The following is a 14,496-nucleotide window of genomic DNA, read 5'->3' as shown; positions in this document are numbered from 1 at the left end:
ATCTAAATAATCACTGAAGGTAAAGCTGCGCTCCAAGGAAAGCACTCAGATGGTGCCAGCGCAAATCATGCTATTTATCATTCCTCGCTAAACATGTCTCTGCATTACAAGCATTTCTAACCAACACCCTTATTTTCTGGATGCTTTACACCCTCTGTCATTTAACTATGACAATTAGCATATCAGCACGTACTTTGGTTTTATGTGTTTGGTCGGCAAAAAAAAAAAAAAATCATCTGCGAGAGAGGTAGTGATTTAATTTGAGGTGTGAGATGAATCGGCTCAGGAGACGATCAGAAGTCAGACACACATGAGGGAGAAAATACACAGAGTTTCTCATGATTGTGTTTGATGTTAAAACATATTTAGGACAAGTTTTGCTGCTCCAAGTTCCTCCTCTGGGGAGGAAATGATGCGTGCTGCTCTTTATCATCAGACGACAGCTCCTCTTCTTCATTTTTTAGTAAGTCAATGAGCGAAAAACTGACCAAGCTGAGAGAGAAAGCACAGATTCCTACTCTCAGCATCCAAAAAGAAATGCTTCACCTACTTTATGTTCAGCCGCTCATGCTGCTTTGTTTCAAGCTGCTTGGCTGACTGCAGGTCTGGCCTGCTGATTGCAGTGATAGACATGGAGGAATCTGGCGCTGGCTGCCAGAAACCACAGAAGAAAAAGGAGAGGACCCCGAGTCTGCCGTCGGTCTGTGCCGGTAGGGAGAGGTAAACACAAGTAGTCCCTCCTTGGTATGCGGGGCTTATGTTGGCCCGGAGAGGAGCTGCGACTCAGAGGAGGTGCCAGTCTGTGGTCTGCTCGGCAGAAAACACAATTATTTTTAATGAACGCAGGAAAACAAACAGCTGGCATTAACCGTGCAGCCCATGAGCATTACTGTTACGCAATCAAATCCATGCAAGCACAGACAGGCAGCAGAGTTCAGTCTTTTTTAAATTTAGACATGCATTCACTGTAAGTGTACTGTAAAGAGGTGCTCGTCTTAATTGCAGCGTATCTGCCACGCTATGTTTCGCTTTGCATTCTGCGTTTTTTTCTCAAAAACCTTCTATAAATACGACATAGCGTGAGGAACCAACAGCACAGACCAGGATGTGAATGTCAACAGTATTCAGATGGGATATTTTTTAGGATTATAGCAAAATTATTAAAAAATGCTGTAGTGAAAGAAGATGAAAGTAATCACAGATATGGAGCGATGTATTTCAATGAACGAAAATAGAAACTTTCATATTTTAAACAACATTTGTGTCCATTCATGTACAGATTTCAGAGTTTTCGAGGAGAACTTGAATGCGCGGTGAAGTTCCTGTGCTGTCTCACCTGGAAGATCATCTCAGCATAGTTTGGGTGCAAACATTTATCGATCAGGGTGGCAGACAGCCTTCAGAAATGTACTCACATCCATCAGAAGAGGCACATATTGAGATATCGATCTCAGGGTTTTTATAAATCGATACTGGATCATTACAAAGAAAACAGATTTTTAGCAAAAGAAAAATTTCTGTAGTCGTGCAAAATTGTTACAGGTGATCACAATGTCATACTTTGAGGAGAGACACCTCCCCCACCCTTTTCTAAAGTCATCGGCACAATTAATTTCAGTTTGTAAGAGTAACGTACGTCCTCATTTAGTCAGCTAATCTGAAAAGCCATCTTGGTTTCTCAGTTTTGGCCCCTCTGTCCACATCATGCAGATGTTTTACACATGCGAGAACTGAACTTTCTGAAAATGAGGAAAACTGAGATTTTAGAAAACAGTCAAAAACATCAGCTATTTGACAGCGTTTCTTGTTGTGGCTTTACGACCTGAGATCAAACCACTAACACACATAAAAGTATGTCAATGAGAACAACTAGACTGTGTTTGACTGTATTAAAGCACATTATAAAAGGTGAACAAAGAACAAGTAAGTTTTGTTATTCGCCATCCTAGAGAGAACAAAGAAGACGAGATTTAACCGTCTGACAGAGCCCATTTTGGCTCCATGTTATTTTTGCTCGTTCTCTAACAGTTAAAAAGTGAAAAGCGTACATTATCTTTAATTCCACTGTGATCTAAAAGTGTCCAGTATAAATAGCCTCAGTCTACCAGTGATTGCAGGTGAGTAGCTAAGACAATATTGTGTGCTCGTAAAAAGAGGCCATTCATTTGTCAGGTGCAAAATACTGGAAATGTGGGAGAGTCTCTGCCTGGAATGACGACGGAAAAAACCTCAGAGACAAAGATCTGATCTGAGAGGTTTGAGGTTTGTCTGTTTTCCAAGTGACTAAAGGCTTTGAGATGTACGTACAGGTGTAAACGACAGCTGGATATTTAGTAAAGTCATCAACTTCTTAGTTTTTTATGTTGGGAGAATGTAAAGAAGTTGTGTTTAAGTGGTTTCACCCTGTTGTCGTTTCCTAAGTGCACACATAGATCATATCTAAATTACACCGCCTGAAGACAACTCCCTGTTTTATAGGAAACCACTCATCTGAATAACCGCTCCGTACAGTTTGATGAATTCTCTTCGCCGAGGTTGAATTGCCTCCAAATGTTTCGGCGTTTTGATTCAGTCGACCGACGACCGGCGAGAGAAATACAGCTGTGCTGATGTGTGTTCGCCTGAAGATGAATGTTAAGACAGACACCAGAAACATTATCAACTGGTATCCATCCAAGTTTCAACACACAGGCGGAGTGTACTAATTGCTTTCTCCCCCTTTTTCTTTTAAAAGGCAGCAGTGGTGCTACAGAGTTACAATACTGAAGAAGTCAGACAAAATCAACAAAAAATAATGTAACATGAAGTACAGACGGACAGAAAGCAAGCGGGGTTGGTGGTAACACGGGTTAGACGATGGAGTGAAGTAGCTTATTTACAGTGAGGAAGAGAACTCAGGGGTTTTCCTGATTTATTGCAATGATGGAGGAGAAGTCGGTGTCTCTGCCATGTTCAGGGTGTCTTCATAAGTTTTATTATCTTTACAGGCTAAAGCGTGGACAGTCAAGACCGTCTTGGGACTTTATTTCCGAAAAACTCTGTATGGTAGTGAACGAAGAGACGTTTCTAATTGTGCCCTGAACTACACATATGATGTTTGTCAACTTAAAAGATCATTCTTCAAGTAAAGAAAGTCATAGATTGTGTTTTCATAAAATCTGTCTCACATACTAAAGAGCATGTTTGTAAGAGGTTTTGGATGCAGCCACTGGCATCAACCAAAGCTCCGGTTTTCTCCAACCAGCTGATTAATTACGTGAAGTTGTCGATGCCTCACTTAAAGTTTCATCATCCGTGAAGGGTTTAACTTCCAGGCTATTAAAACACGCCACATTTTTCAGCTTTTAGACATATGTTGTGTTTGACCTGGAGATTTCTCCGATTAGACGTGTTGCCAGTTTTGCAGTTTACAGCACAAATATTCAGCGAGTGTTGTACGTTATTCTGTCAGTACCCTTAAATGTACCCAACTATAGCGCTGTTAACCTGGTGTGAACAATCATCTCCCCCGTCTCTATGACCACAGGCTTTCCACCCAGCCTCCAAGTGCCGTTCTGAACAGCTTTTGCCTTCAGATGTGGTCTCAGGGACCGACAATAACAAAATATTACATTATCTGTGCAAAACAAATTGTACCTTACTGCTTGCCATGTGAACTGATGCACTTTTACACCCTGACAGTTGTGGTTTGGCTGCAGGAATGTCAGCCATTAGAGTGTCCTGACATTACAGGAAATAACTGCATTTTCTTTCATTCTGTGATGCAGGAAAAAAAAAAATGAAATTCAAGCCCTGAAATTGGTGCCTCCAGTTTCCCCTCTCTGTAAAAACCGACTCACATTAAATCTGCATGCATAATGGAGCAGAGGGCCCTCCACCAAAAAATGGAGCTGATTAGCGCAGCAGAGTGAACAAAAACAACACACACACGCCACATAAAAAACCTACTCCGGGTCAAGAAATCCCTCCACCAATATCTCTAATAGTAATCTATTAAAAATCACACACAAAAAAAAAAGCGAGTTGAAAAATCGGTTTCCAAGCAGAGCCATTATTTTGTTACCTCTGGCAGACAGCGAGGCACCTGGGAAATCTGAGCTGACGTTAAGGGGGGAGCAGCAGTCCAGCAGAAAAACTAGATCACTTTCTTAAGCTAATTAGCCCTGTATATTACCAATCAAAAGAGCCTCGCTCTGAAACACAACGGCCGGCCAAGAAATATATTTGTCTTCCATTTGTGAAAGACTGGCAGTGGAAAGACTCCAGCTCTGAATATTATTCACCCAAGACATTCCAGGAGGATAAAACGCTGCGTTAAAGTGGATCTGAGCGTCTGATTTTTGTCACTGCTGCCGCTGTTATTCCCAAACAAACGGAGATGAGAGCTTTGTTGAAACTACATCTCACTTTTTTTCAGATCAAATCAGTCACATGTAACATCACCACCGCCGGGAGTGAAACTTGTTTGTCGACATTTCTCTAAAAACTTTGCCAGACAATTTTTCTGTCGGTCTGTCAACTCGCTGTTCGACACATATTACATTTGAAATCAAACTTAAGATTTTCTGCTCGGGTTGCTGACAAAGTGAGTCCGAGCAATGTTTTTTTAGCTTTGTTTGCCATCATGGCGACATGGAAGAGGAAGCCTGTAATTTATGCACAGAGAGTATGTTATTTATACTCGAGTAAAAGTACTGATACCACGTAGTACTTCTTCCACCTCTGTTTCCAGTATATCAGTAGGCCTGTAAGTCAGTTAGAGCTGGCCTGCAGTTGTGATACCAGTGTTTTAACCCTTCAGAAAAATACATATTGAAATCTTAGGACAAACAAATATACCGTGATGAATACCGTCACCGTGCATGCTTCACATTTTAGGTCACACCACCCAGCCTGACGTTGAGGCTGATGTTGACAGTGCACTGAGGAGGTTGAGGTTGGTGCAGCTCTTCATACAGAGCAGTAGATTGTTCTCAGTCGATGCACAACTTCAACCAGCAGAGGGCGTAAAAACATCAGAGATCTGTCTGAGCTGTCAGCTGGTTACAGTTTAGAGTACTTTATTCAGAGTACTCTTGTATTATATTCCTATTTATATAAAGACAAATACTTCATTTGAGACAAACCTCACAGTAATACAGCCTGAGACAGATGTTCATACTCCCTAAAACTAAATGATCTCCCTCTAAATATCCAAATTAATCTGTTTGTATAATAAATGTGTGGGTTATATAAACAGTTTTAATAAAAACACACTGAAGGCTACAGCAGATCCCGACCGATATGTCGGTGGGCCGATATTATCAGGCGATGTTGGCCTATCAGAGACATATTGGTATCAGCGTTGTCGATATCGGCCAATATGTACGTAAAACACCCTGCCTCCATTACATATTTTGGTCACAAGTGATCATATTTGAGAGATCGCTGCAAAAAATGTGTGTATCTCTGCCGATAAACCGATAGCGACATTTTTTACTCGGTACCAGCCCCAGAAACTGTATCGGTCGTGGCTCTGTGCTGCAGCTCAGTACACAATGAAATATTATCATATTTTTAAGAAATCATATAGAATACAGATGTTTCACAATGTGACATGTTAGTTTTTCATGTGCAGTAAAATACTTGGCCTTGTCTTCATCACCCTCATTATTCTGGACCATGTACCGACATCGATCTTCATCTCTAACTGGGTGTTATAATCCATCGTCAAGCTTTTTACATCCTCACGAAACACGCTAACCATAAAACTGCAAATGAAGCTCGCTGAACAGCTGCCGTTCATCTGTTCTGCTTGTCCTGCCTGGAAATGTTCTTCATCTTTAACAATAATGCCACTGAAGGGCTTTTCTGCTTTCCATTTTCTTGTTCCTGTGCTCTTAAGTCGGGAATTGGAAAAAGACAAAGTTTCTTTCCTTTTCACTTTCAACTTCATAAACAAATCACGAAGTTACCACAAAACTGTTTAATCTGGAAATAAGCAATAAGTAATCAAGGACACAGTAACAGATATTTGGTCCAGATGAACATTTGCAGGCAAAATTATTGTATTTCTATTTTCTGCTACTTTATACTTTCAATCCAATATATTCTGGAGGCATATATTCTGCTTTTTAGGGGGAATAATACATAACAGCCCACCAAAACCATCACTACACCAGCAGCTGAGTGACCTCACAGGAAACTACGACCATCTTCTTCCCTCAGGAAACATCTGGGCCAACACTTCAGTCCCACGACTGATCAGCAGAGAGAGGAAAAAAAGAAACGGGGAAGTGGTGGAGGGTGTGTCACAGGGTGGAGGTGGAGGAGGTGGTGTCGGCGGGGACAAAGGTTCCTGTCCTGGTTTCACTTTGAACTCTGTGGTCGAGGAGTAATCAGGAGGATTATAGGGCCGACGAGGAAGTGACCCTGTAATTCATTGTTTCCACTGAGGACTCCTCTGAGGCAGAACGACGTCGGATACAGTGTTTTATTCAAAATCATCCAATCATCATCATGATTTTAGTTTTACATTCTCATCTACTGCAAGTAGTCAATTAATTGATCATCAGCATTGTTGTAAGGCCCCCACACAGCAGATAAATAATAAAGATGTTTTCTGCATCCATTTACATTCAAGTGTTTCAGTAAAATGTTCACGTTGAATATTCAGTGTTTCTATAAGATGTGTTTTGTGCTGAAGAAGTTATTTTGATGTCAATAAATATGTTGTTGTCTATTAAAGGTCCTATTTGTAAGAAAAGTTTATTTTTGAGTCTAATTCCCAACACGTGAGTTCTTACAAAAAGGACCCTTAATGCTAGTAAGCATTCATTATTGTTTCTAATAATGTGTCGGTCCCGTTTTCATCAGTGAGGTCAGGACTAAAAACAAACATCTCCTTCTTTAATGCAACAGCATCCAGCTGCAGCCTCCAAAATCATCACCAACACGTCTCTGAAATGGTTTTAATTATAATTTTCATGAAGGATTTACTGGAACACAAGTCAGTCCCTCCAGGATTTTGCAAGCGTATTGTTTTTGGATTGTTTGGGCCTTAAATGCCAAATTTCATCACGTTGCAACATTTTTAGGCATTTATTTTGAAGTGAAATTGCAGGAGCAAGAACAAATTGCAAAAGAATAGTTGCAACAGTCTTCAGCTGTAATGTTTGTTGGAAAATGTGAGACGTTCATGTCATGTCCACATCTTCACAACCTGGAAGTACGACTCAACTTTTATTGATTGGTTGAAGATGCGTTAATTTAACTTCCTGAAGGGATTGACTAACAAACTGGCAACTAAGTGTGTCATAGATGTGAGAAAACAGTCAGTTTAACGTACCAAATTTCAAATAATACTTTATTCATTTCAATAACACAGCAGTATTACACAGTAATAGGCTTTTCATGACCAGATAAAACCACATTCACTTGTATGGACTGGAGCACTGTACAGTATTAGTTCAGTTACTGTACCTTTGATCATATGCACCCACAATAAATCAGCATAGAGCGTCATAACACTACGATTGCATAAGTAATGACATCATGGGGGGAAAAAAATCAGGCAACATTCATTTAACAGAAAAGATTTGTCATTTTCACTTCATTATAACAAATGAGTGAAGTCCCGTGAATTAAAAGAGACAATGAGAAGAGTCCAGTGTGACCAAACAGAATAAATCAGTTTATAAAGTATAAATAAAGTGATGAAATCCTTTGCCCCGAAGTAGCGACACAGCACATCTGAGAATCATGTTTAAACTCTAAACAAATCTTTAGAAAATATTCTATGAAAGCTCCTGAATCCTGGAGGAGGTGGAGCGTACAGTGATTGCACAGAAAACACAACACAGTATTTAGTTAATACAGTACAATGGAACAGGATTGATTCAACACCAGCCGATTATTGAGGGATGGCTGGTCATGCACGTCATGCCTGAGTAAACAGCATGCTACAGCGACGGGTAGCAGCCCCCCACCAGAACAGAAAAGTCTAATTTGATCGTCAGAAAACCTCCCAAAACTAAAACCGAGCCCTTGTGCGCGAGCCGTCGTCCCGTCAGTCGCGTTCACTTCTTCTGGCAGTAGCTGCTGTAGTTGCTGCAGGCCTTCTGCATGTCTGTCAAGAACCCTGGGACGCCACTCTGCACAGGAAAAAACACACAAAGAGCGTCTATCAGCAAAGCGTCATGAACACATGTGCCCTGGAAGACCCACCCAGGAGGGGCAAGGCGAGGAGAGCAGCCGCTGACATCACCCCGCAACACATCTGCTAACAATAATGATGAAAAACCATGAAACAGGCGAGGGGACGGAGCCGAGGCCCGAGAGTGAACCCTTTAAACGCTCTCTTTAAAGACCTCATCACAGATCCGTTTAAGTAGGTTAACAGTGAACATGTGCACATTTCGAAGACGGATTCTTCTTGACTTTCACTTGTGAATGAAAGTTAAGTAAATATAAATCTTACTGACGTTTCACTTTCTCTTTTTAGGCTTTGTTGAATGTACAGTTTCCATTAAAAGGCTTTTTTGTTGTTTTTTGTTTGTGCAACTTTACATTTCTTTGGGTTCAATTTTAAATTGTTCGAAAACGTTGTAAAAATGCCGTGTTTATGGTCTTATGGCTTAAAAATAACAGATATTTTTGGCACAAACAAGGCTGGAAAATGTTCTGACATCTCATCTAAAACATCCAGTTTTGTTGCCACAGACCCGGCTGAAAATGTTGCCACATCTCGTCAACAGCATCTTGTTTTGTAGCCACTAACATGGCTGGAAATGCCCCAAGGTCTTATCAAAGTAGCCAGTTTTGTCACCACAAACATGATTGGAAAACGTCCCGACGTCTCAACAAAAATTCAGTCTTTTCGTCACCAATACAGTTGGGAATTTCCCCGACGTCTGGTTAAAAACATCTGGTTTGGTTGCCAGGAACATGGCTGCAAGTTTCCCAGCATCTCGTCAAAATGGAGCTGAGACGCAGGTGATGCACCGTTTTTGTTGAAAGAACAAGGAAGAAGAAATGTTAGTGTTTTCATGTGGTTTGTGGATACAGTATAAGACTCACATATGTCATGTATCAATACAAAACCACCTCCTCAATGTTTTTCACCCCTGTGCTGTTTTTTTTTTTTTTTTTCTTTTCCTTGTGCAGCTGAGGAAGTGTAATCCCCACAGGCAGCCATTCAAATCACATAAATCCCCTTCTTTGTTGGGAAATGTCTCCAGATGAAGCTGCTTTACAGAAACTAAAACCGTTTCTTTCCACTGTACATCGTGCACAAGTTACAAGGGAGATTTGCTGCTAACTATATTATTCATTTAAGTCCAAAACATGAGAATAAAATAGTCTTACATCTGCTTCTTTTATGTTTAAATGAAACCTCGATTCAATGCAGTCATGTTACTATCCTTCACATGTGACCCAGGTGTAGCTGTTAAGTGAGGCCACTGCCCCTTAATCTACTTAATGGATTATTATTCAGGTTTAAGAGGGTAAATATTTGATGCTGTTATTGTTTTCACGCACTCACCTTAGCTGCCCAGTTCACCAGCCAGGTAGGAATCATGCCACCAGGGTTGTCAAAGTAATTCAGGAAAACTGAAACAAAGCACACGTTCATGCCTGATATTAGGGCTTCATCTAATGAGCTTGTCTTTAATTAATCAGTTGATAGTTTGACCAAAGAAATGATAAAAAGAAAAGGTCTGAAATGTATTTTTTACAGGTTTCCAGAGCTCAAGATGACATTTGAAAACTGTGTCAATTGTCCAAAACAGCAGTCCAGACCAGAACAGAGGTCTGGACGATGACGACAATATGATTACGATTTCAAGAAAATTTTAATGAGGCTTTGTTGGATTTGATTTGAAAATGCAGAGAAACAGGTCTGAGGATGCTTCTCTCACACTTAAATGGTAATAAACGTGACAAACTGCATTTCTAGTCATTGATATATCTACCTGAAGCGAAAGTTCAGATGATACAAGTACAAGATGAAAGTCACACCAAACTCCATTCATAAAAACATTAGTTTAAGGGCCTTGTTTTCCTTTGGCAGTGGACTGCAAACCAAAATAATCACCTTTCAATTAAAATGAATTAAAAACTACTGCCTTGACGTGTGGGATGTAAAGTATGCCGAGTTAAAGAATGGATCATTCAGATTTCATAAATGTTTTCAACCAGGTTTAAAGAGGTATATAGCTGTGCCCAAGGGAGAGGCAAAATTAAATCGCCCGATTTGTAAATGGAGTTTGGAATTTGGAGCTCTCGTTCATTTTCCAGATATTTCCCAATGTTAGCTGCCAGGACATGACTGCTGATGTGTGTAACACTAAAGATAACAATTTCACATACTTTCTGTAAATGTTAGGAAATCTGCAATGATTGATTTTCTGCCGAGCTCATAATTTCAGCACTGCTTGACATTCACTCAGATTGGAGATGGTATCATAATCTCCCCTCATCATGTGCTACCTCTGGTTCCACAGGCTCCGTCGCTCTCCAAGGCGACGCTCTGCTTGTAGTCTTTGACCCGCAGCACGCCGCTCTTCTCTGCACACGCCGTCTCCGGAGAGCTTCTGGCGAGGATCACCCAGATCTTCCTGCCGTCCACGTCCAGGTCTTTCCGCTCCCTCACGTACACGTACTGAGAGTTGAGCTGTTAGGGAAAAATATGCTCTCCGATACACCCTGAAGGGAAAAACTCTGACTGTTCACGTGCTTGACTAGTTGTATTTGTGCCGGCCAGAAGGATACGTCTCTGTTTGACAGAGGAAAAGGGTATTTTACTTCCCAGTAGATCGCATTCTGTCCGTCGAAGTCCTTCTCATAGAGCTCTGAATAAAACAAATAACTTAAAACATTAAAGAGAAAAACATCAGCTGCAGGTGGACGGATACACGATACACAATGCACTTAACATGATAGTGGTTTCTATTAGGGCTGGGCAACACATGGATATATGGTCATTGTGATATTTTAAATGTCTTTTCCTGGTTTTAAAGGCTAAATTACAGTTAAGCGATGTCATTTTCTTTACTTAACAAACTGTCCTACTTGTTCTCATCATGTCTTTACCCACTCAGTCATTACATCCACATTACTGATGATAATTTATCATATTTCTCATTGTGTTAACATTTTGTAAGAGTACCACACAATATTGTGGCAACATTTATATCAACGTATATGGTCATAAAAACTGTGATATTAAGATATTTTCAAAATATCAAGACATATATACATGTTATATGGTGTGAAAAATAGTCATATCACCCAGTCCTTGTTTCTATGGTAAGGAAAGGTGGTAAGGAAAGGAAAGGTAAGGAAATGGTGAGGACATTGAAATTGTCTTTAATAAAGACAATTGATAAAGTTTGACTAAAGAAATAATAAAAAAAAAAAGATCTAAAATGTATTTTCAAAGGTTTCCAGAGCTCAAGCTTGCAAACTGCATCAATTGTCCAACCAATACTCCAAAACCAGAACAGTGAAATTGTCTTCAACAAAAACAATTAATAAAGTTTGACCAAAGAAATGTGTGAAATAACTGTGGCCTCCCATTAGGCTAATGCTTTTTCAACAAATACTAATAAATACTAATACTAATAAAGTTTCTCTTGATCCAAACAGATTTAAGAAACTGTATTCCACCTAATGTCTACCATTTAAAACACAACTTAAACACTTACCATCACATACAACACTGCATGTTACCATCACAGACAATAAGACTGCACCAAAAACACACACACTACTTGAACTATGAGTAAAACCACACATGCTGCATCTAAAATGTATGTGATTCAAGCTGGACTTTTGTTTTAAAAACTAGACGAGGCAGCTACAATACAACATGTGGCTACAGACTAGAGAAACAGCATGTTACCTGCAGGTTACTGTAGAGGTGCATGAAGATAAGGATGACATTTCAAAAAGGTTAATGTGAATATGAAGATGTGTTCTTGATCAGGAGAGACGAGAGAAAAATGATTTTGGATGGCAACTACGTTGACAGTGTGAACCTCCTTTACCTTTTGCATATGAATCCCAGTGTTTCCGATACTTCAAGTCCATGTAGACATCTGCGCACAGCTCTGCAGTGCAGGTGTCGAGCACACCAAAGACTTTGTACTCATAAAGTCCAGTTTCCTGAAAAAACAGCACATGAAAGTTCTCTCGTCCAAATGCAGACTTCACGCCACACCCACAGTGTGTAACTAATCCCAAACCACACAACTCTGATTAGAGCCAGTCTGCGTACGACCACAATGAGGAAGTGTGTTGGATTTTATTCAAGAGTGCAGAAACATGTGTAAAGACTCTAATCTCACACTGAAATGTAAATAAACGAGGCACACTGCATTCATAATAACTGATTTTGTGGCTGAATGTGTGCCTAAATGAGGAGAAAGTACAGCCACACCAAACTCCATTCACAAAAACATACATTTAAGGTTGCCTTGTTTTCCATATAGCAGTGAACAGCAAACCTAAATAATTCGAGAGAATTCATGCATTCACTTTGTTTTATCTTGCATACATGAAGTTATGGATTACAATTTAATTTTATGTAGTTTGACTTGCTTAATTTCTGCTCACCTTTCGTTCTAAATGAATTACAAAGTACTTAATAAATGTGTGAGATGTACGCCGAATTTAAGAGTGGATCATTCTGATTTCATTAATGTATTCATCTTGGTTGGACGAGGTGTATAGCTGGGCCCAAAGCATAAGCGAAATAAAAATGACAGATTTATAAATGGAGTTTGGCGGCAGGTTTCTGTGCCAACAGCTCTCGCTTGATTTCCGGATATTCCCCATGTTGGCCGCTAGGACAACACTGCCGATGCATCTACTAATGTTTATAATACGTTAATTACATTAAATATAATAATCTCACGTCAGTTCTGTAAAGATAATCGATGATGATACCGACGCTACAGGCGTCAAACGGATCCTGACTGATTAATTCAGCCAGTCAGGCAGCAGCCGTGTTTCCGGCGGTGAAATCACTAGTTTGATTTATTTTTTGTACCTGATCTAAGAGCCGGTAGATTTTGACTCCCATCGTCTCGGTGAAGAGCTCCCATCCTCCCTCCAGCTGCGGCTCGTCCAGCTCCCTCCACGCGTCCTGAAACTCCTCATCCGTGAACTGCAGCGACATGACGGCTCCTCTGCTGCAGCTGTCGCACACACCGGGCTTCCGCTCTCACCTTTCACAATAAAAGGGTTAATGGGCGAGGCGTGCACACGTTGCTGTATTTCTTTACAGAAAACAGTCCGAGAAGGGAAGTAGTATTATATTTAGTCAAGTAGTTTAGGTTACAGTACAGTTTGGAGTATGGCTGCCTTACTTCAGAAATCAGATATACTTTATTATTATATGTTATTATGTGCTAATATAGTATATATGTTATGTTATTATATTATGTTATATATACTTGAGTATTTCTTTAGCTCCACTACATTTATATTTGTGTAGTTATTACTACTTCTTTTTGACATTTTGAATGTTTTAGAAAGAAATATTACATTATTTTATTAAAAACGTGATACATTGTTACAAATAAAACTACCTAAAAATGAATAAAGTTGTTCAAACAGGCTCCACATCAACAAAATACTACAATGTAATGATGCTAACATATTTATTTATAATAATATTCCAATAATATAATTATTAGACTAGTATTTTAAAATGTTTTTTTAACACTCACATGGGCCTGTTTTACTTTTATTGTATTGTATTTTATATTGTATTGTATTTAAGTGAAGGTTTCAATGAATGACTTGTGTTGGAGTACTTTTACAGGCTGGTATTGTTACTTTAATTAAGTACAGGGTCGACATACATAGATGTTATTCTTTAAAGACTTTTTTAGATTTCTCTCTACTTCAGGCTTTTAAAATAAGATAGTCTTAGTTGCAGGTGATTCAGACCTGAGGAGCTCAAACTGTGGCAATGAATCATATTTTACAATTGTGTCATCATATGTTTTGTATTTGTTAATATGTTTTTATGACTGTTTTAATTAATTAATTGGAGAGAGGTGATATAATTTACTTTAAACTGAATACCCAACATCACACCGGGGAAGAAAAATAGAAGAAACATGTTTAACATTTTAGAGAAAATGACTTTCCGTCAAACTTTTTCCACGACTGATTTTCTGGCTTCAGTCTGGATTTAAACGCTGACCTAACACTGTGTGAGACTCTCTCAGGGATCACTGTTGTTGTCATGATTACGTAAATGTCCCACAGCAGCCATCAATTCATGGTGTAACATGCACACACCTGTTGTACACACTGTAAAAACATTTACACAGCAGGTATCCCTCCCTTCTGCTCAGGGATTTTCTCTCTGTTACATAACACTGATTATCTCACACTAACAAATGTGAGCTGGGATTTCTGGTCGTCGTCTCCTTTTCAAATCACCGTGAAACATTTTTTAATATTCAGGATAATAACATGTTCAGCTGTCAGCTGGAGTCT

General features: G+C 39.5%; 1 protein-coding gene across 1 annotated transcript; it reads right to left on the bottom strand.

Moving 5' to 3' along the window:
• Nucleotides 1-7,331: 7,331 nt before the first annotated feature.
• On the bottom strand, nucleotides 7,332-13,221 carry pctp (phosphatidylcholine transfer protein). The gene is made up of 6 exons (XM_073494596.1): nucleotides 13,034-13,221; nucleotides 12,030-12,147; nucleotides 10,753-10,832; nucleotides 10,471-10,642; nucleotides 9,524-9,591; nucleotides 7,332-8,132 (listed from the first exon to the last, which is right to left on the bottom strand). The coding sequence occupies exons 1-6, from the start codon at nucleotides 13,160-13,162 to the stop codon at nucleotides 8,058-8,060; spliced, it is 642 nt and encodes a 213-aa protein (XP_073350697.1). The 5' UTR covers nucleotides 13,163-13,221; the 3' UTR covers nucleotides 7,332-8,057.
• Between the last annotated feature and the right edge of the window lie 1,275 nt (nucleotides 13,222-14,496).

Source organism: Pagrus major, chromosome 23 (genome assembly GCF_040436345.1).
Source record: "Pagrus major chromosome 23, Pma_NU_1.0".
Classification (NCBI taxonomy): domain Eukaryota; kingdom Metazoa; phylum Chordata; class Actinopteri; order Spariformes; family Sparidae; genus Pagrus; species Pagrus major.
Note: the sequence above shows the minus strand (reverse complement) of the source record. Positions and strands in the feature narration are given on the sequence as shown.